A 19,569-nucleotide genomic window follows, 5' to 3' on the forward strand; every position below is an offset into this window, starting at 1 on the left:
GCAGATATAGATGTGCTGGGTGAAGCTGAACCTGATGCTGCCCACAGCTGAGAACTGAACCCACCGGAGCCACCAACAACTATTGAAAAGCTGAGGTTTTTATAATCTCAGATACAGAATATAAAGAATGGCAAAGAATGACAAAAAGATCAGTAAGGAGAGGGAAATTAGAGTCTGAGAGAAGGTTAGCGAGAAATATAGAAACAGACAGTAAGAGTTTCTACAAGTCTCCACTGTGGAGGAAACAAATAACATCCTCAGAAATAACTGTGAATAAGGGAGTGAAAGGGAGAGAGGAACTTGACACAATTACAGGGAACTTATAACATGCTCCAGAGACGAGGAAGTGAGAGAATTATTGTATCTCAAAGCTGACAATTCCCTTGTCTTGATGCACAATGTTCTCGGGTCTTACAGAAGTGGCTGCTGAAATAGTAGTTGCAATGGGTTTAATTTTCCAAAATACTCTGGATTCTGGAAAGATCCAATCAGATTGGAAAATAGAGAATGTGACTCCTCTATTCAAGAAAGGAGGGAGACAGAAAGCAGGAAACTGTGGGCCAATTAGGTTAACATCGGTCATTGGAAAAATTCTCGAATCTGTGATGAAGGAGGTTAAGGTAGGGCATCTCCTTATTAATGGATTCCAGCATCTCCCAATGATGGACATCAGACTCATCTTGAAAGAGAAAGAGTATTTGTAGTATCTTGGATGATGGTCTTGATCCAGTTTTGAACAAGTTGTTCACATTTCCTCTCATCCTGCTTTGTTCGAATGAAAAGATTCCCAGTTTCTCCTCATGGGAAAATGAAATTGGGACTAAGTTCGAAGATGGGTCACCCTGAGAAAACATTTCATTCCACAGTGATGGAGTGTGCTGCCTGAAAGCTTCTGGGAGCAGGTTCAACAATAACTTTCAAAAGAGAATTGGAGAAATGTTTGAAGGGAAATTATTTCTGGAGCTGTGGGGAAACAGCAGACGAGTAGGATTAATGGGATAGCTCTTCCAAAGAGTTGGCAATGACACCAATGGCAGAGTGGCTTCTTTCTGAGCTGCAGTGAATCTGTTCTGCACCGTGTTCCATGGCCTTCCTGGTGTCAGATTCCCAAAACCTGACTCAATTCTCAAACAGCAGCTGAACCAATTGTTGAGAAGTTTATTTTATAAAATGTAGGATAATATTTTCAAACACACGCTCCAGCTTGAATGATTTCTGTATCTAAACCCTTTATAATTTATGACAATTCATTGAGGTACGGGGTCTAATATTTTTTTGTGTTTGGGAGAGAGTTTAGTCTGAGTTCGAGGCTCAAACAGGCTCTTTACTGCAGACAGCTCACCATGGCAACACTGATAAGACATTTCATTGCACAGAATCGACTCAGAAACCCTTGCCTGAGGCCTGGCTGTACTCAGTAGCCATTGATAATTTAACATGTTTTTGTGACTGTCTTGAATCAGTGACTTTAATGCTGGTGTTACTATTTTAAAATAAACTCATTCAAAATAATTTATAAAAGTCTGCATTAAAGTATCAGATGAAGGAGTTCACAGGAGCCTGTTAACCGCTGGGACAACAATACAACAGGCATTGAGTGAGGGACAGACGCAACCTGGAAACTGGAGGAGTGAATATTGGAAATACTGACCCTTCAGCACCCAGTGAATTCACACATGGCTCTGAGCTCCTAAACAGGGAACAGAAGCTCCTTTACAACTGGGCTTAGAGTCAGGAAGAACAGCGGTGAATGCTGGAAACGAGCTGTCAAATCAGAGATTGGTGTAAAACTGGGATCTGTTCCTGAGTGAGAGCGAAACAGTGGGGTTATAATTCCAGTCCGAAAAATGACTGGTATTTATTGTGTAATGATTTAATGTGTTTGTGATAGTCTTGAATCAGTGACTTTAAAGCTGGTGTTACTAATTTAGAATAAAGCCATTTAAAATAAATCTGTGAAAAATCAGTTGGAGGGGTTAAGAGGAGCCTGTTAACCCTGGGACAATTATACAACAGACATTGGATCTTCAGATAGAGAAGGAGCTGCAGTGTGTTTCCAGGAATTCCCTGTTTAATTGAGAATAAGCAGCTTCTGGTCCCGGGTATAAACTGGCGACAGCTTCTCGGCTGTTTCCGGTGACAGACCCGGCACAGCCAATGAGGGAGCTCTTGCTCAGAGCTGCCTCTGACACTCTCTCTCTGGTTGGAGGACCAGCCGCCCTTTCTCATTCTTCTTCAGAAGAGTCACGTTGGACATGAAACATTAGCTCTGTTTCTCTCTCAACAGATGCTGCCAGACCGAGAGCTTTTCCAGCGTTTTCTGTTTTTATTTCACCATCTCCACCATTTCTTTCCTCCACTCCCAGTTTTCTCCCTCCCTCTCCTCTGTGTTCAGATCTCCAGCTCCTGCCTGCAGCCTAACAGTAAAATCAATGATTTTCTCTCCTGGTCACTGGGACTCTGAAGCCCCGCCCCCTCGCTGTTGTGTCAAGGTGACCACACGTGTGTTCTGCTCCCTGTTGAAACAAAATGGCAGCCATTAATCTGATCCTGGTCTGGAGCAGAATTCCTGGAGCTGCAAATGCAGGGCCTGCAGGGTTTTATTCCAGATTTGCTACCAATCCCGGGTGTTAATGACCCCTCCATCAACCTGCCAGCTCCACCGCTCCCTCATATCTCGCTGCCTCTGCCACCACTTACCGGCAGCAAATGGGAGAAAAATCTCTTCTTCACCATCACTCACCTTGGGCATGCTCCAAACAATCCAACGCTGTTATTGTGCATTCGTCTCCCATGATGTAGAGAGGGGACTTTCCCCATCACAGAGAATGCTGGGTATACTCACCACCATTTAAGTCCCAATTAGTTTTAATTATTTATTTGGTGTGACGGCACGAAGACTGGGGTTAGAGTGACAATCAATCAAATTAGGAACTAAATACAGAAACCCAAGTTTACAGTCCCTCTCCAATCTGCCAGACAGTAGGAGATGGGAATTAGTGAAGAACGAGAGTGTCCACATAGCAGTGCGTTATAATCCAGGTCAGAAACTCCAAGGTGTTTTATGAAGTCATCCCAGATCATAAGCTTTGCATTTTGACTTTGGCACGGGTAAGCATGAGATGTTTCACTCCAGGTATGATTCAAGTGAGCCACTGGGGAGCTTTTATCAAACAAAGTTTATTTAAAAATACAATTAACACATAGAAAGAAACTTAGCAAGAGCTTTTACCAATTACAAACAAGAAAAAAACCATGATATTGTGTAAACATTAACAGCTCAATGTCCTGTTCCAACACAACATTCTTATCAACATACACACATGGTTTTGGTTTAGCACAGAAAATGCGGATGCTCACGTGATTTTGCAGCTCTGCAACACCTGCTGTGAATTAGTGCTTTGGATGGAGAATTGAAATGCTGACTTCCCCATCCTGTAGCTCCCAGCACCCTCGAGGTAGAGATAGAGCCACTGCTTGCCTCTAGCTAGCAAACCACTAATTGCAAAATTTTCACTCCAGAAAAGCAAGAAAGACTGCTTCCATCGAGCCAGCAGAATTTCTAATACCAGGGAGAGACACAGAAATACTGCTTTTCAGTCTGGGATCTAACAGCTTCTACCTAAAAGTGAATCCTTGGATTCCTCTGTGAAGGAACCACCTGACCTTGACCTGTCAATCAATCTTCCCACAACAATTCAAAAGGGACATAAACTCGTAAAACTCCAGGACATTCCATTCAGCCCAAATTACAGATAAACAAAAAGGCCCATTGTGCTTTCATCAGACATCACGGCAACAATACAAAAACCCCCCAGAGAATCAGGATTAAAATACCTTCCTTAAATGCACAGTAGTATCACAAGTGATCACTGCAGAATTGACTTCACTGTAACGTGAGCTCACTGGTGTCTCAGGAAGGTGAGATGCCTGAATCAATCCTGTTTGTAATTTCAGGATTGCATTCTCATGGATATTCCAGATCATGTATTTTATTTATGGTGGCATTTTGATTTGATTTATTATTGTTACATGTATTAGTATACAGTGAAAAGTATTGTTTCTTGCACGCTATACAAAGCATACCGTTCATAGAGAAGGAAATGAGAGATTGCAGAATGTAGTGTTACAGTCATAGCTAGGGTGTGGAGAAAAATCAACTTAGTGTGAGATAGGTCCATTCAAAAGTCTGATGGCAGCATGGAAAATGCTATTCTTATATCAGTTGGTACGTGACCTCAGACTTTTGTATCCTTTTTTCCAATGGATGAAAGGGAAGAGAATGTCCAGGATGTGTGGGGTCCTTAATTATGCTGCTTGCTGCAGCTCCTTCCTTTTCAGAAGTTTATAAGGAACAGGAGCAGGAGTCGACATTTCACCCACCGGGGTTGCTCTGCCATTCAATGAGATTGTGGCTGATCAGATTATGGCTGATTGCAGCCTGAACTCCACATTCCTGCCTCGCTCCTGTTCCCTCAACTCCCTTTTGATCAACGCTCTGTGTAACTCAGCCTTGAATATATTCAATGATCCAGCTCCAGTGCTCTCCAAGGAGAGAGAATTCCAAAGTGAATGAGAAGAAATTCCTCCTCACCTCCCTTATTATTAAACTCAGCCTCCAGTTTGAGATTTCCATGAGGGGAAACATCCTCTCAGCATCCAACCTGTCGAGCCCCCCCATGAATTTTAGGTTTCAATAAGATCATCTCTCAATCTTCGAAACTCTGTGTGCGGACCCAACCTTTCCTCATAAAGTAACCCCTTCATCCCAGGAATCAGCCCAGTGAATCTTCTCTGAACTGCTTCCAACACAATTGTATTTTGTGTCTTTCACTGAAAACAGGACAAATATTTTGTTCAGAGTCTGGGCCATTTCCTTCATTCCCATGATTGTTCAGTCTTACCTGCTGAGGGACCAATCCTCACTTCAGCTGCCCTTTCCTATTTCATAAACTTGGAGAAATTTTGTGAGAGATGTTTCCTGTGAGTTTCCCCTCAAACTCCATTTTCCAAGACATTCAATGATCTTAGAGAGGTAGGGAAGTTGGAGATGGGGCGCTAGTTTGCACAAACGGTGGGATCAAGAGCTGGTTCATTGAAGAGGAGGCTGATGTTGGCAGTTTTGCAGAGTGACAGGACCCGAGGCAAGGGAACAATTAAAACAATCAGCTCACACGGGGAAGGTGATGGTCAGCAACTTAGTGAGAATAGAGTGAAGGGAGCAGAGGGTGAGTCTCACGGAGAAGGGGAGCTTTGGAGGGGATGAGAGGAGATAGGAGAAAAACTAAAGAAAGAGGCAAGTTTAAGGCTCAAGGAACGAGGAGCTTTTAGAGACAGTTTGGCTCCATGGGCCAGTGGAAGGGAGTGAATCAGCAGAAGCAGCTGATCAGATTGTCTCAATCTTAGTGACAAAGAAGCTCCATGAGCTCCTCACACTTGTTGGAGGAGATGGGGGAGGGAGAGAATTTCAAAAGGAACTAACTTATGTTGGTGACAGTAAAAGGACTTGTCACACTGTGTTTAACACAAAGCTGATTTATTTATCCTTTACCCAGAATATTAACCTCCACCTGAAGTGGAGTTTATTAACATCATCAGAAACAGACCCAAGAACATAGTTCAGTCCTGGATGTTATTAACAGAAGAATCAAATCACAGTAATTACATGTGAACTCTCAGGTATGTCAACAGGTTGGGCAAACAGATAAATCCCTTCCTACACGCTGAGCAGGTGAACAGCCTCTCCCCAGCATCAGTGTGCTGGTTTACAGTGAGTTGAGCTGAACCCAGTCCCAGAGTGAGAGGACCAGAACAGTCTCTTGTCAGTGTGAACTCGTTGTTGGGATATTAGTTCCTCCAATCGTCTACAGCATTTCCTGGAATTGAGCATTCAAACAGGTTTCAGATCAGTGATCGGTTCCAGCTTAATTTCAGACTCAGTGAAACAAAAATAAGACGTTTTAGTTGTTCAATTAAACAACAGCCTGTTCCATTTGATTACTACCAAAAGCCTGTCTATATTCGTAGAAAGGAGGTTCGATCTATATTTTCATTTGGAATTCGTGGGGATTTTTCTTCTGATCGCAATGCATTGCTGGGCGTGATCAATGATCCAATCCAAAGTACGCATGAAATGGGGATGCCTGTTTCTCAAAATCCTCCACCTATTATAGTTAATAGGGGGAGAACATACATCGACAACCCTGCAAAGCCCAGTGTATACAATGTTGTTTCAAGACACATATGTAATCTGATTGTAAATTCAAAGGAGACAAAATGGATGCCAGTCATTTGGAAAACATACTTCCTCGGTGTGATTCGTACATGAGTGCAATAATGAACCCTGGCCAACGATTTCAAAAAGTCCACACCACAAATTACGAGTATCAGATATCCAGTAAAGCAACCCCCAAAGAGGTCTTCAAAGTTTGCCATCTGTGCAAGCACTTCAGCAAAGCGCATATTCATACTTAGAAAGGACATCACCAATAACTCTATCAGATGCATCACCCACCACCAGAGTTTCAACCGGCCAGGAAAAGTACAAGCTGTTGGCTCAAACATCATCCATCGAGAGCATGCCGAAAGAAAAAGGAGTTTATCTCCAGAAGTATTGCCTGCACTCACTCCCAGGACAGGTTGCAAGTACAGAATAATAATGACTCCCGTACAACATCGGATGAGTGCTGGACACTTCTCAGCTTGGGAGGCAGGAAACGATGAAATCCTATACTACATGCAGAAGACCAGTGGTGGTGATATCTAAGGATAAGGCAGTTGCTCCAACACCTCATCAAGAAGATCCAATCCAAATTAGCAGACATAAGATGCATGAAACCTGGCTGTCTATTTCTCGAAATCCTCCACCTCATGCACCATCCACCACCACAGTTTCAACCGGCCAGGGAAAGCGCAAGCGTTTGGATGAAACACCATCCATCGAGAGCATTCCGAAAAGAAAAATGAGTTTATCTCCAAAAATATTGCCATCACTCACTCCCAGGACAGGTTGCAAGTACAGAATAACAAAGATTCCCGGACAACATCGGATGAGTGCTGGTCACTTCTCAGCTTGGGAGGCAGGAAACGATGAAATCCTATACTACATGCAGAAGACCAGTGGTGGTGATGACCAATCTGAGGATAAGGCAGTTGCTCCAACACCTCATCAAGAAGTTCCAATCCAAAGTACACATGAAATGGGGATGCCTGTTTCTGGAAATCCTCCACCTGATGCACCACCCACCACCAGAGTTTCAACCGGCCAGGAAAAGCGCAAGCTGTTGGCTCAAACACCATCCATCGAGAGCATTCCAAAAAGGTTTGGTTCTGCCTTTCAATTATCCTAATGAACAATGTTTGCATCTTCATAGCTGCTGACAGATAAAGTTGATAAAATACACATTCAGTTGCCTACAACAGTTAATAAACATTTGCAATACTAAAACAAAACAGGTTTCTCATCAGTGTGACTGCGCTGGTGTTTCCGCAGGTTGGCTAACCGAGTGAATCCTTTCTCACACTCTGGGCAGGTGAATGGCTTCTCCCCAGTGTGAACTCGCTCATGTGCCAGCAGGTTCGATGAGTGAGTGAATCCCATCCCGCAGTCAGAGCAGAGGAACGGCCTCTCTCCGGTATGAACTCTCCGGTGGTTCAGCAGGTTGTATGAATGAGTGAATCGCTTTCCACAGTCAGAGCAAATGAATGGCCTCTCCCCGGTGTGAATTCGCTGATGAGTCACCAGACTGGATAACTGAGTGAATCCCTTCCCACACACGGGACAGGTGAACTGTCGCTCCCCAGTGTGATTTCGCCCATGAGCTTTCAGTTCAAATGAGTAACTGAATCCCTTCCCACAGTCCCCACACTTATAGGGTCTTTCTCCAGAGTGAACGTGCTTGTGTTTCAACAGGCCAGATGATCGGCTGTAGCCTTGTCCACACTCAGAGCACGTGTACGGTTTCTCCCCACTCTTAACAGTGCTTTTACCTTCCATGTTCAAATTTTGATGATACTGAAGTTCTGATGAATTGGGTGACTCTCAGATCCTGATGTGATGTTCAAATTTCCCAACTGCAAATCCTCCACTTCCAATACCCTGTGAAATTGATTTAAAACAGAAAAAAAGGGAGTGAGAGAGAACCCACTAAATACAAAGGCAAAGTGTGAAATTGAGCTGAATGAATCAGGTAATTTGTGGAGCTGGCACTAGGAAAAGATGACCATGAAAAGTGCTGGATTGTCATGAAAACCCAACTAGTGTTCTTCAGGCGAGGAAACCTGCCCATACAGTCTGGGTCTACACCAGGTCTGAACCAACACAAGACTCTGGGATCAATGAGGGGAGCAAGGAAGAGAAAGATAGTGAGGTGGGAATGGGAAGTATTGAAGGAGAGGATTTTATATATCTCCAACCCGACCCGAGCTTTGATGGAACATCCAAACCTTTAGTTCAGCCACCTAAAAGGTCCAGAGCAGCGTGTGTGTGTGAACATGAACACCTCCAATTCCCCTCCAAGTAACACACCATCCTCTCATGTATGACATCCAGTGCTCGTTGAGCAGAAATGTCCTCCAATTCAATACTGGGAAGAGGAAAGCCACTGTCTTCAGTGCTTGCAACAAAATCCACTCCCCACCTACTCTCTCTGCTGTAACTCTTTGAGGCTGAACCAGACAGTTCATAATCTGGTTGTCAAATTTTATCCCAAGCTGAGGCTCTGATTATATATCACTAAGATTAATATATTAACACCTACAACAAAGATGGAGCTATTTTGCAATTCAGCAGAAACAGACCCAAATGAATATGGTTCAGTCTGAATATGATCACAGCAAAATCCAATCACTGCAGTTAGTTGGAATTTGTTGGTGTTTTCACAGTCTGGATGAGGTAATGTATCCCTTCCCACAATAGGAACAGGTGAACCACCTCTCCCCCGTGTGACTGCATTGATGAGTTTCCAACTTGGATGAATCTTTGAGTCCCTTCCCCCAGTCCCCACATTCCCATGCCATCTCCCTGTTGGGACGATAATTATGTTCTGGAAGGCCAGATGATTGGTTGAAATCTTAACCACACACGGTGTTCTTCCCTTCTATATTAAAAATACAATGGTATTCAGACTACAGTAAATTGGCCAACTCCATGATATTCTCCTGTGATATTTGGTTTCAAATCCTCCCTTCTAAAATCCTGTGCTTTCTTTTGGACAAGTTGTCTCATTCTGAACAATGGGGAACAAGCTCCTCCCACTCATTGACAACATTGCCCCTTACAAAGATGGCGGCAGCGTCAGACGCACATGCGCAGATCTTTGTTATTAACATTCCCACCTACAAAATGGCGGCAGTCAGCTCACTCCCAACGCTTCACGTTACGGCTCCATTTGGAACAAACCGGGGGGACCGAGACGTTGTTTTGCAAGGTTTGGATTTGAATAACATGTTTACGAAGCCTTTCCACCCACCTGCCAGATTCACCGCTCTCTGCGCACCGCCTTTTACTTCCAATTGATCTCGGATCCGAGTAAAAACCATCCGCCCATCCCCATGACCCGCACTGCGCATGCTGAAAATCCCGCCCCTCATTCACTCCGATTGGTTGGAGGACCAGCCGCTCCTGCTCGGTCCTCCAGCTCCGCCCCCTCTTCCTATTGGTCCGAAGCTTCCGTCAATCATTCTCTGGGCATTGTGACATTGAGCATGCGCAGTGCAGCTCATGTCCAGGGACAGACGCTTGTTTGTCTCATCTTCAGGCGGATAAGCGGAGGCAGCGTTCGGTGGGGGTGGGGAGGTGACATACACACACCCAGGGGAAGCTTCAACATTCAGGACAAACCCCATTCATCAGGACCTGAATATTATCAGCCTTTGAGTTTAAGTGTTGAGTTCCAGCTCATTACACTTACTGTATAAAAAAAACTTCATTTCCCCTTCTGTCTCTTCCCAAAATCTTAATTCTGTGTCCCTTTTGTAAGATAAATACACACATGAGGGAGAAAGGAATAGAAGGATATGCTGATGGGGCAGATGAAGAGTGGTAAGTGGAGGCTCACGTGGAGTATAAATACTGACACACACTGATTGAGCCGACTGGCCCGGCCCTGTGCTGTACTCAATGGCACAGAGACAAATGCATTTACTTTAGTTCCAAGCAGTAGGAGATGCAGAATCTATCAAATAAATTCAGCTCAGAATTAAGGGTAATGTTGTTGTGATCTAAGTTAAAAGGGTATGGAGCAGCCACAGCATCTCGGCTACAATGAACATTCATCTTCTGAAAGTCCTTGTGTGGCCGGTGACAATGTGTGTCTGTGAAAGCTGGACTGTCAATAAGAGTGATGAGCCGCCATTAAAAGTGTTTGAAATGAAAGGACTCAGACGGATATTGCCACGAACGGCAAAGTGGATGAATGAGTGCTGGAGAAAGCTGGTGTTCACAGGAACTTGTCTGAGGCTCTCACATCCAGGAAGCTCACCTATTTTGGACATGTGTTGTGAATAGGGAGGGAGTGTTTGGAAAAAGAGGCAACGTGAGACAAATCACCTGGAAAATGTGCACAAGGAAGGCCCGAGATGGATGGATAATATCAGAATGTGGACCGGCCTCTCGATGGGACAGGCAGTGAGAGCAGCTGAGAAATCAGTGGACAAAGACTGTTCAGAGCGCGGCCAACCCTCAGAACGAGGACGGATAAAAGACAAGATACCTGTAGCGGTAAGAAAAAGACTATTTACTATCCAGTATAAAGTTAATATACTACATCTGCTTTTGTGGATCATTTCAGTGGAAATGTGCCCTCGCTCAAAGGGAATCAGCCACTGGAATGAAAATTGAGAGACCAGCCAGTCCAGCAGCAAGAAACCCTCTGACCCTCCCACTTCACCAACAGTCAGAATAAAAATGGTTCAGTCCCGGATGTGATTAACAGCAGCAATAACAGCAAATCCAACCATTGTAATCATTTGTGAACTCCCTGATGTCTCAGCAGGCTGGTTGACTGGGTGAATCCCTTCCCACAGTCAGAACAGATGAACGGCTTTTCCCCAGTGTGAACTCGCTGGTGTTTCAGCAGGTGGGATGATCGAGTGAATCCTGTCCCACACACAGAACAGGTGAATGGCCTCTCTCCGGTGTGAACTCGACGGTGTCTCAACAGATGGGATGACCGAGCGAATCCCTGCCCACAGGTCGAACAGGTGAATGGCTTCTCCCCAGTGTGAACTCGCTGGTGTGTCAGAAGGCTGGATAACTGACTAAATCGCTTCCCACATGCAGAGCAGATGAAGGGTTTCTCCCCAGTGTGAACTCGCCGGTGTCTCAGGAGGCTTGATGAATTAATGAATCCCTTCCCACAGTCGGAGCAGCTGAATGGACTCTCCCCGTTATGAACTCGCTGGTGTGCCAGCAGGGTGGATGAATTTCTGCATCCTTTCCCACACATGGAGCAGGTGAAGGGACTCTCCCCAGAATGAACTCGCTGGTGTGTCAGCAAGTTTGATGAATTAGCAAATCCCTTCCCACACTGGAAGCAAGTGAACGGTCTCTCCCTGGTGTGACTGCGCCTGTGAATTTCCAGATGAGATGGGGAAGTGAATCTCTTCTCACAATCTGCACATTTCCACGGTTTCCCCATGGTATGGCTGTCTGTGTCTCGGTGCTTTTGTAGTCACACTGATGGTAACTGGGCGATGGCTCCCTGCGTCCAAATGAATTGAGTGACACTGTCAGATCTTGATGTGAAGTTTAGTTTGAGATTTCTTGTGGCAAATCCTCTCCTTTTAATATCCTGTAAAAGGAGTTTACAAATGTCATCACAGTCAGTACAGCTCAGAAACTCAGAACAGACAATTCTAGTTGCTGTGAAACATTCTTTCCTCTCTCATTCCCCAAAACCTGTAAGTAACTACCCCTTGCTCCATTCCCCCCACCTCCCCTGCAACACACACTCTCCCTCTATTCTCACTCTGCTGTATCTAATATTCACCCTCCCAATTCTCCTCAAGGTGCTAATCCATGTTGACACTCACCATTTCTTGTTTTCGACCAAGCAACAAGATCCTATGAAACAGGAGAAGGAGTAGGACATTCAGCCCACCAAGTCTGCTGTTCAATTTCATAAGATCCTGGCTAATCTGATTGTGATTTTGGCTTCATTTTCTTCCTGTCACCCATAACCCTTGACCCTATATTTAATGATGCACCTCCATTGCTCTCGAGGGAAGAGAACTGCAAAGATTAATGACCCATTAATTGACAGACCAGATGATTGACTGAAGCCTTGGCCACACACAGAAACGTGTCCAAATGGCCTCCTGCACTGTCGGCATTCTATGATTCTAAGATAAAGCTGCTAAACCAGCAGCATAACTAAAATACAGCCATTATTAGAGGCAGAGGAAGTTAGACAATGACTGAGAGGTGATCAGGGAGGGCAGAGGTGAAGCAGAGCAATGAATGGACATGGATTCAGATCCACAGTAAAGGAGTCAGACCAGCCCAAGAGATGTGGAACCAGAGCACAGATAACAGAGCACATCATTTAAAACTCTAAATTGTGGGTGAATGGTCACAAACACTCACCTCTGAAACAATTTAACTGATTTTAATATTAAAATCTCCTGCTGGAGCCTGCAGCTGGAAAGATATCAGAAGCATTGGCATCAGAGAAAAATCTCCCAGTTGAGGAAATCCCTGGGGAGTGGGGGTGATGTCACTGTGCAATTGTAAGTATGTGATGAGATCACAGACAGGAACACAGAATACCTGGGTCTGTGCAAACCAGTGATCACCACACATTATGGAGGATGTGAGGCTCCTTGACAGGGTGCAGAGGAGATTTATCAAAATGGTTCCAGGGATGAGGAATTATAGTTACAATGTTAGGCTGGATAACTTGGGGTTGTTCTCCTTGGAGCAAAGTAGATTGATAGAGGTGTACAAGGGTACATGGAGATGTCAAAGTTTACATGCTCTGTTTACACGTGTACAAGCTCTGTCTATGGGTCATCCAGTCTCAAAACATTGGTTCTATTCTCTCTCCACAGATGCTGTCAGATCTGCTGAGATTTTCCAGCATTTACTGTTTTTATTTCCCTTTCTTTTCTCCTTCTCTGTCACCGTTCTGTCTCATCAATAAGACATTGGGACTCAGAGGGTTGATACAGTTTGATGGACAAGTTGTCTCCATTCTGAACAATGGGGAACAAGCTCCTCCCAATGATAGACAATATTGCCCTCTACAAACATGGCGGCCGCACATGCGCACTGCTGTATATTGCCCCCAATAAAGATGGCGAACGTTAACCCGGGACGAACATGAGGAGCTGCAGCCCTGCTCGGTACAAACTGGGTCCGGGAAGCTCTCTTCCGCGGTTTGCGGCTTACACAACATGCTTACGCAGCGTTTCCACCAACCTGGACGATCCATTGCTCTCTCCGTACCGCCAATCACCTCTAACAGATTTCCGAGCCCAAAACAAAAGCCGCTTTCCATTGCCATTACTCACACTGCGCATGCTCGAGTCAAAGCTGGCCCCGCCCCTCATTCGCTCCTATTGGTTCGATGACCGACCGCTCCAGGTCGGTCCTCCAGCACTGCCCCCTCTTCCCATTGGTCCACGCTGCCGTCAATCAGCCGGGCATTGTGACGGTGACTTGCTGCTTGTCCAATAATCACAGTGACAGAATCTCAGTGTAACAATGACACACACAGGCTCCAATACAATCAGAGTGGGGATGGAGCACAGAGACAACACAGCAAAGCACTGACTTACTCTGAGTGTAACAATGACACACACAGGCTCCAATACAATCAGAGTGGGGATGGAGCACAGAGACAACACAGCAAACACTGACTTACTCTGAGTGTAACAAATACAATGTTTGTTCAAATAATAAGAGTCACGTTGCAGTATGTTAGTGAACACAGCATTGGATCCAATGTAATGGTAATACAGTCAGTATCTCGTGCACCATAACCAAAGTTTAGGTTTCATTTGATAGTGTGAGTGAGTCATGGTCCATTGATATAATGTGTTTAGATTCCAGTGTGTGTTACTCTGCCACTGTCATTATCAGACAATAACCTGTCTGTTATTCCAATTCTGCTGTATTTTACAACTGCAGCTCCTGGGGCTGATTGGAGTCTGGTATAATAATCACAAAGGTCGGTTTCAGTGTCTCTGAGGTCATTTTAACTGCAGATAATCTGACATTAAGGGAGACAAGAGGCCCAACAAAAATTTGATTATAATAGGAGGACAAAGTGTAAGGGAACAATGATATTTTAGGGTGTCTGTGTTATGGTGAGTGTCACTGGGAGGTGAGTGATAAAATACAAGTGGAAACATCATGACAGAGACACATGTGACTGACTCGGCCTGACTGAGAGCTGTTATACTCAAGGGGAGAATAATGAGGACATGGGGAACTCCAGGGATTCCTGATATCTGAGGGGAATCTGTTAGAGGAACTGAAAATAATCAGTTCCTTCTCATGGTTATCTCCAGTTCGCAAGTTACAGAGACACACAGGAAAGAGATCTGACAGCTCATCAAACCCAATGTTTAAATCTTCTGTTTGAGACACATTATGACCGAAAAGATCAAATATTAAAACCTTCGGAGAGAAACATTCAGAATGTCACAAAGATGAGTGAACTGTCCAATTAATCCCATTCACCATAACTCTGCCAATTTACCTTCTGCAAGTATTTATCCAATTCCCTTTGAAAGTTACTACTAAACCTGCTTCGAGCACCTGTCAGTTTGTGCATTCCAGATCATATCAAGTTATTGTGTAAAACATTCTCCTTATCACCCCCTCCAGTTCTGTTGTCAATTAAGTTAAATCTCTGTGTCCTCTGCTTACAGACCCTCCTGCACCGGGGAAATAGATTCTCTCCATCGACAAACCCTCGTGCTCCTGGGAGATAATTTCTCTCCATTGACACTATCATAAATCATTTGTCATTTTAAACACCTCTCCCCATTACATTCCCTGATCTAAGGTGGATAACCCATGTTTTTCCTGCCCTGAAGAATTATATGGACTCAAAATGTTAACTGTTTCTCTCTGAACAGATGCCGCCGGATCTGCTGGGTTTTTCTGCTTCTCTCCCTGTTTTTCCTTCGAAAATCAATCAGAAACTCTTCATGATTTTGAACAGCTCGATTAAATAGGAACACACAAAGCCTGAGAGAGATACAGCGGAAGGGAGAGACAGAAAGACAGAGAAAAATTGAGAAAGATTTAAAAAGCAGAAAGATGAGGTGGTCAAAGATAAAAGCTGAGAATCAGAGGAAACAAGCAATACAGAGAGAATGATATAGAATATAAGGGAGCAGGCTATCAGTTCCCAGCTATGGGGAGCAGAGGGAACTCAGTAACTGATCCACAGACACAGCTGGTTATATCTGCGAATGGAAACTCTGAACAGAAATAACTGGCTCATTTGTAAATGTCACCACAATGTGACCTTTGTGACTCTGCCCTGACTCTGTGTACAAATAAAGGTCACATTGACAGATGTTCTCACCAGATTGTGGTTCCTGGATTCATTTTCTGCTCAGAAGTGAGATGTGAGGTTTGGAACCGGCAGCAGAGAAACAGGAAGTTGTGATACCTGAGAATGAAACAGCCGGCGTCAGTTTGATGTTATCACCGTGAACAGTCTTCCTGTCTGTGAGGGTGAACTCACCCTGACAGCATCAAGAACAACCACACAGATTGCTGCCAGTCTCAGCATTATATTCATCTCCATTCCCATTTTAAACAATAAAGGAGATTATTTGGACTTTTAACACATTCACTGAATTGGGAGATGGACTGAGGGTCATCACTGGGAGAAATGAGGAGGAATTAGAGAACAAATGAGTTTTCCCAAAGAGGGTTATTAGAAAAGAGGAGATTTAAAGTGAGTCAGGGCCTGTCAGAGGAAGTGGGAGAGAGAAACAGAGAGGATTGAATCTCCATCAATTAGATGTTTTCTCAGACAGCGAAGAGAGATGAAGTGTGTTTGTGCTTTTTGAGAGAGAGGTAATGAGAGAGAGAAAACAATGAATAAGTTTAAGCAGATCTGAAATAGGAAGGTTAAATGAGTGAGTGTTTGAAAGAAAGATAGAGAGACATTAAGTGATGAAGACAGTTTCTGAGAGGAGAGAGGTGAAGTGAATGTGAGAGAGGAGCGAGGTTAGAGTGTAAGAGAGGTGGAAGGTAAGGTAAGTGTGAGTGAATGCCTGGAGAGAAAGAGAGATGTTCAGTGAGTGTGAGAGAGGTGAGAGATGTTGAGCGATTGAGTTTCTGAGAGAGAGGAGATGCTAAGTGAGTGAATGTCTGAAAGAGAGGAGAGCAGGTTCACACCCAGGGGTCACTGAGAATGATCAAAATAAGATCACCCAAAAAACTACCAACAGGAAACTTCAGCTGAACACATCACTCATTCTTAAATGGTCAGTCAGGGCTCTGTTGCTGCTCAGCTTCTCGCTGTTCTGTTTCTAATGGTTAAAGGCTGATAGGAGTGAGGTTTATTTAGAAGGATAGTGGATGGGAAGCACACAACAAAACTGAGAATTTTTGGATACACACTGCAGCTCCTTCTCTGTCTGGGAATCAAATTGTTGTCTAATTGTCCCAGCAGTTAACAGGCTCCTTTGAACGTCTCCAGCTGCTACTTTGATGCAGACTTCAACCAATTTATTTTAAGCCAGTTTCTGTTCAATAAACCAGGACTGACACACACACACATTAAAATGTTTTAGACTTTTTTGCATTTTTAGTCTGGAAACCTAAACCTGCCGTTTCACTCTCAGTCAGGAATAGATCCCAGTTTTACACCAATCTTTGACAGCACGTTTCCAGCATTCACCATTGTTCTTCCTAACTCTAAACACAGTTGTAAAAGAGCTTCTGTTCCGTGTCTCGGAGCTCGGAACCATGGAAAAGAACGACTGGGACACATTTTTTTACACACCTCAGGATTCACCCACACGGGGACTTTGCTGTCAGTGAAAAGTGACGAAAAAGACCAAAGTGCTGTTTGTCCCTCTCAGCGTGACCCTGAAGGACTGGGTCAAGAATGAAGTTCTGTTCCTACTGTATGATCCTCCCTCAGATTGCCCTTTCTGAGCTCCAGCCTGGTGACGTTAAACACTCAAATGGAAAAGACAAAAATCTACAACAATGATTCAATCAAATGTCTATTTCACATTTATTCAGAATATCAAACCTCAACAGAAGAAAAAAGTCAGAGTGAAGATGATTCAGACCTGGATATGATTAACAGCATCGATAAGTGTAGAATCCAAACCTTGCAGTCCCTTGTGAACTCGCCGGTGTGTTAGCAGGTGGGATGACTGAACAAATCCCTTTCCACAGACATTACAGGTGAACGGCCTCTCCCCAGTGTGAACTCGCTGGTGTGTTAGCAGGTGGGATGACTGAACAAATCCCTTTCCACAGACATTACAGGTGAACGGCCTCTCCCCAGTGTGAACTCGCTGGTGTTTCAGAAGATAAGAGAAATGAGAAAATCCCTTCCCACAGACCGAGCAGGTAAATGGCCTCTCCCCACTGTGAACTCTCTGATGTGTCAGCAGGTTGGATGACTGACTGAATCCCTTCCCACACATGGAGCAGGTGAACGGCCTCTCCCCAGTGTGAACTCGCTGGTGATTCAATAGGTTGGATGAACGAGTGAATCCCTTCCCACATACAGAGCAAGTGAATGGCCTCTCCTCACTGTGAACCTGCTGCTGTGTCAGAAGGTTGTATGAACGGGTGAATCCCTTCCCACATTCAGAGCAGGTGAACGGTCGATCCCCTGTGTGGAGTTGCTGGTGTATCAGAAGGTTGGATGAATTAATGAATCCCTTCCCACAGTCTGAGCAGGTGAAGGGCCTCTCCCCAGTGTGAATTCTCTGGTGGTTCAATAGGGCAGATGGATGGCTGAATCCCTTCCCACACACACAGCAGGTGAATGGCCTCTCCCCAGTGTGAGTATATTGGTGCGTCAGCAGATCTTTTTTATTTTTAAAGCTCTTCTCACAGTGGGAACAATTAAAAAGTTTGTTATCAGAGTGAACAAGTTGATGTGTCTGCAAGTGGGATGACTGAATGAATCCTTTCCCACACACACAGCAGGTGAACGGTCTCTCCCCAGTGTGAATACGTTGGTGCGTCAGCAGATCTTTTTTGCATTTAAAACTCTTCCCACAGTCAGAACATGGAGACAGTCTCTCATCAGTGTGAACAAGTTGGTGTGTCACAATGTGGGATGAGCGAGTGAATCCCTTCGCACACACAGGGCAGGTGAACGGCCTCTCCCCAGTGTGAACCCGTTGGTGAGTCAGAAGGTTGTATGAATGGGTGAATCCCTTCCCACAGACAGAGCAGGTGAACGGTCTCTCCCCAGTGTGACTGCGCCGATGAACTTCCAGTTGTGATGGGAAACTGAATCCCTTCCCACAATCCACACATTTCCACGGTTTCTCCATGGTGCTGGTGCCCTTGTGTTTCTCCAGGTTGGATGATCAGTTCAAGCCTCATCCACACACACAACATACACGTAGTTTCACCCTGCTGTGAACTGTGATTTTTTTTCAGGCTGTGTAACTGGTTAAAGCTCTTTCCACAGTCGGTTCACTGGAACACTCTCACTCGGGTGTGTGTTTGTCCTGCTGCTTTTCTGGTCACACTGATGTTGAATTTCTTTGCCCACAGGCAGAACAGACAAATATTGCTCCTTCCATATTCAAAGACCGATCATATTCAGCTCCGAAGGAACTGAATGACTTTGTCAGATGTGATGTTCGGTTTGAGTTTTCTGTCTGCCATTCCTTCACTTTGAATATCCTGTAAAAACAGTTTAGAAAAGTCATCACTGTCAGAACAGGATAGAAACTCTGAACAATTCTAGTCTTTCTGGAACATTATTTCCTTTCTTGTTCCCCAAATCTGTAAATCTCCGTCCCACACACTCTCCCTCCTCCCTGCGCTGAAATCCAAACCCATCTCACCATTTCTTTCCTCCACTCCCAGTTTTCTCCCTCCCTCTCCTCTGTCTGGGTTCAGTTCTCCAGCTCCTGTCTGCAGACTGACAATAAAACCAATGGGTCTTATTGGGGGTGTTGGGGCCTCCAGCGGGTGTTTGTGAATCCTCCCCGCCCACCTCCCAGGGTTTCCTTCTTTCCCAGAGATCAGAGTCCTCATTGATTTGAGGCCAAAGTGTAACCTCTTATTTATTGTCCCCCTCCCCCATCCTCTGATGTGAACCATCCTCCAGTGGCTGAGCCAGGATGGGGCCGTTAACCTGGGCCTGTTCCCGGGAGGGAGGGAGGGAGAAGCCCCGCAGCTGCAAACCAGGGAGCTGACAATGATTCTGAAGGGTTTGCGGATCCACAAAGTGTTTCCAAATCCTCCCAGCCACCGCCTAACGCTGACTCCGCTTCTCCGGGACAAACAAGCGCCAAGGACAGCAATGACACTGCGCATGCTCCACATCACAATGCCCGGGGACTGATTGACGGCAGCTCCGGACCAATAGGAAGAGGGGGCGGGACTGGAGG

General features: G+C 44.9%; 4 protein-coding genes across 4 annotated transcripts in view; all 4 read right to left on the reverse strand.

Moving 5' to 3' along the window:
* LOC144483173 (uncharacterized) overlaps positions 1–13,511 on the reverse strand; it is a 950,558-nt gene extending 937,047 nt beyond the window's left edge. The window contains 1 exon segment of the mRNA XM_078201968.1: positions 13,421–13,511. The gene's annotated coding sequence lies outside the window, so the exon portion shown is untranslated.
* On the reverse strand, positions 3,575–9,581 carry LOC144483160 (uncharacterized). The gene is made up of 2 exons (XM_078201954.1): positions 9,471–9,581; positions 3,575–8,098 (listed from the first exon to the last, which is right to left on the reverse strand). Exon 2 carries the CDS (start codon positions 7,994–7,996, stop codon positions 7,442–7,444), a length of 555 nt encoding a protein of 184 aa, XP_078058080.1. The 5' UTR covers positions 7,997–8,098; positions 9,471–9,581; the 3' UTR covers positions 3,575–7,441.
* LOC144483158 (uncharacterized) lies at positions 10,718–13,663 on the reverse strand. The gene is made up of 2 exons (XM_078201952.1): positions 13,513–13,663; positions 10,718–11,792 (listed from the first exon to the last, which is right to left on the reverse strand). The coding sequence occupies exon 2, from the start codon at positions 11,637–11,639 to the stop codon at positions 10,965–10,967; it is 675 nt and encodes a 224-aa protein (XP_078058078.1). The 5' UTR covers positions 11,640–11,792; positions 13,513–13,663; the 3' UTR covers positions 10,718–10,964.
* A 3,601-nt stretch (positions 13,664–17,264) lies between these two features.
* On the reverse strand, positions 17,265–18,498 carry LOC144483144 (uncharacterized). The gene has a single exon (XM_078201937.1). It carries the CDS (start codon positions 18,496–18,498, stop codon positions 17,266–17,268), a length of 1,233 nt encoding a protein of 410 aa, XP_078058063.1. The 3' UTR covers position 17,265.
* Between the last annotated feature and the right edge of the window lie 1,071 nt (positions 18,499–19,569).

The sequence above is a fragment of the Mustelus asterias genome, unplaced genomic scaffold, assembly GCF_964213995.1.
Source record: "Mustelus asterias unplaced genomic scaffold, sMusAst1.hap1.1 HAP1_SCAFFOLD_47, whole genome shotgun sequence".
NCBI lineage: Eukaryota > Metazoa > Chordata > Chondrichthyes > Carcharhiniformes > Triakidae > Mustelus > Mustelus asterias.

What these genes read in the sequence shown, in the direction of transcription:
- LOC144483158 (XM_078201952.1), bottom strand. Translation starts at nt 11,639, where the DNA reads ATGGGGAAACCGTGGAAATGTGCAGATTGTGAGAAGAGATTCACTTCC.
- LOC144483160 (XM_078201954.1), bottom strand. Translation starts at nt 7,996, where the DNA reads ATGGAAGGTAAAAGCACTGTTAAGAGTGGGGAGAAACCGTACACGTGC.
- LOC144483144 (XM_078201937.1), bottom strand. Translation starts at nt 18,498, where the DNA reads ATGGAGAAACCGTGGAAATGTGTGGATTGTGGGAAGGGATTCAGTTTC.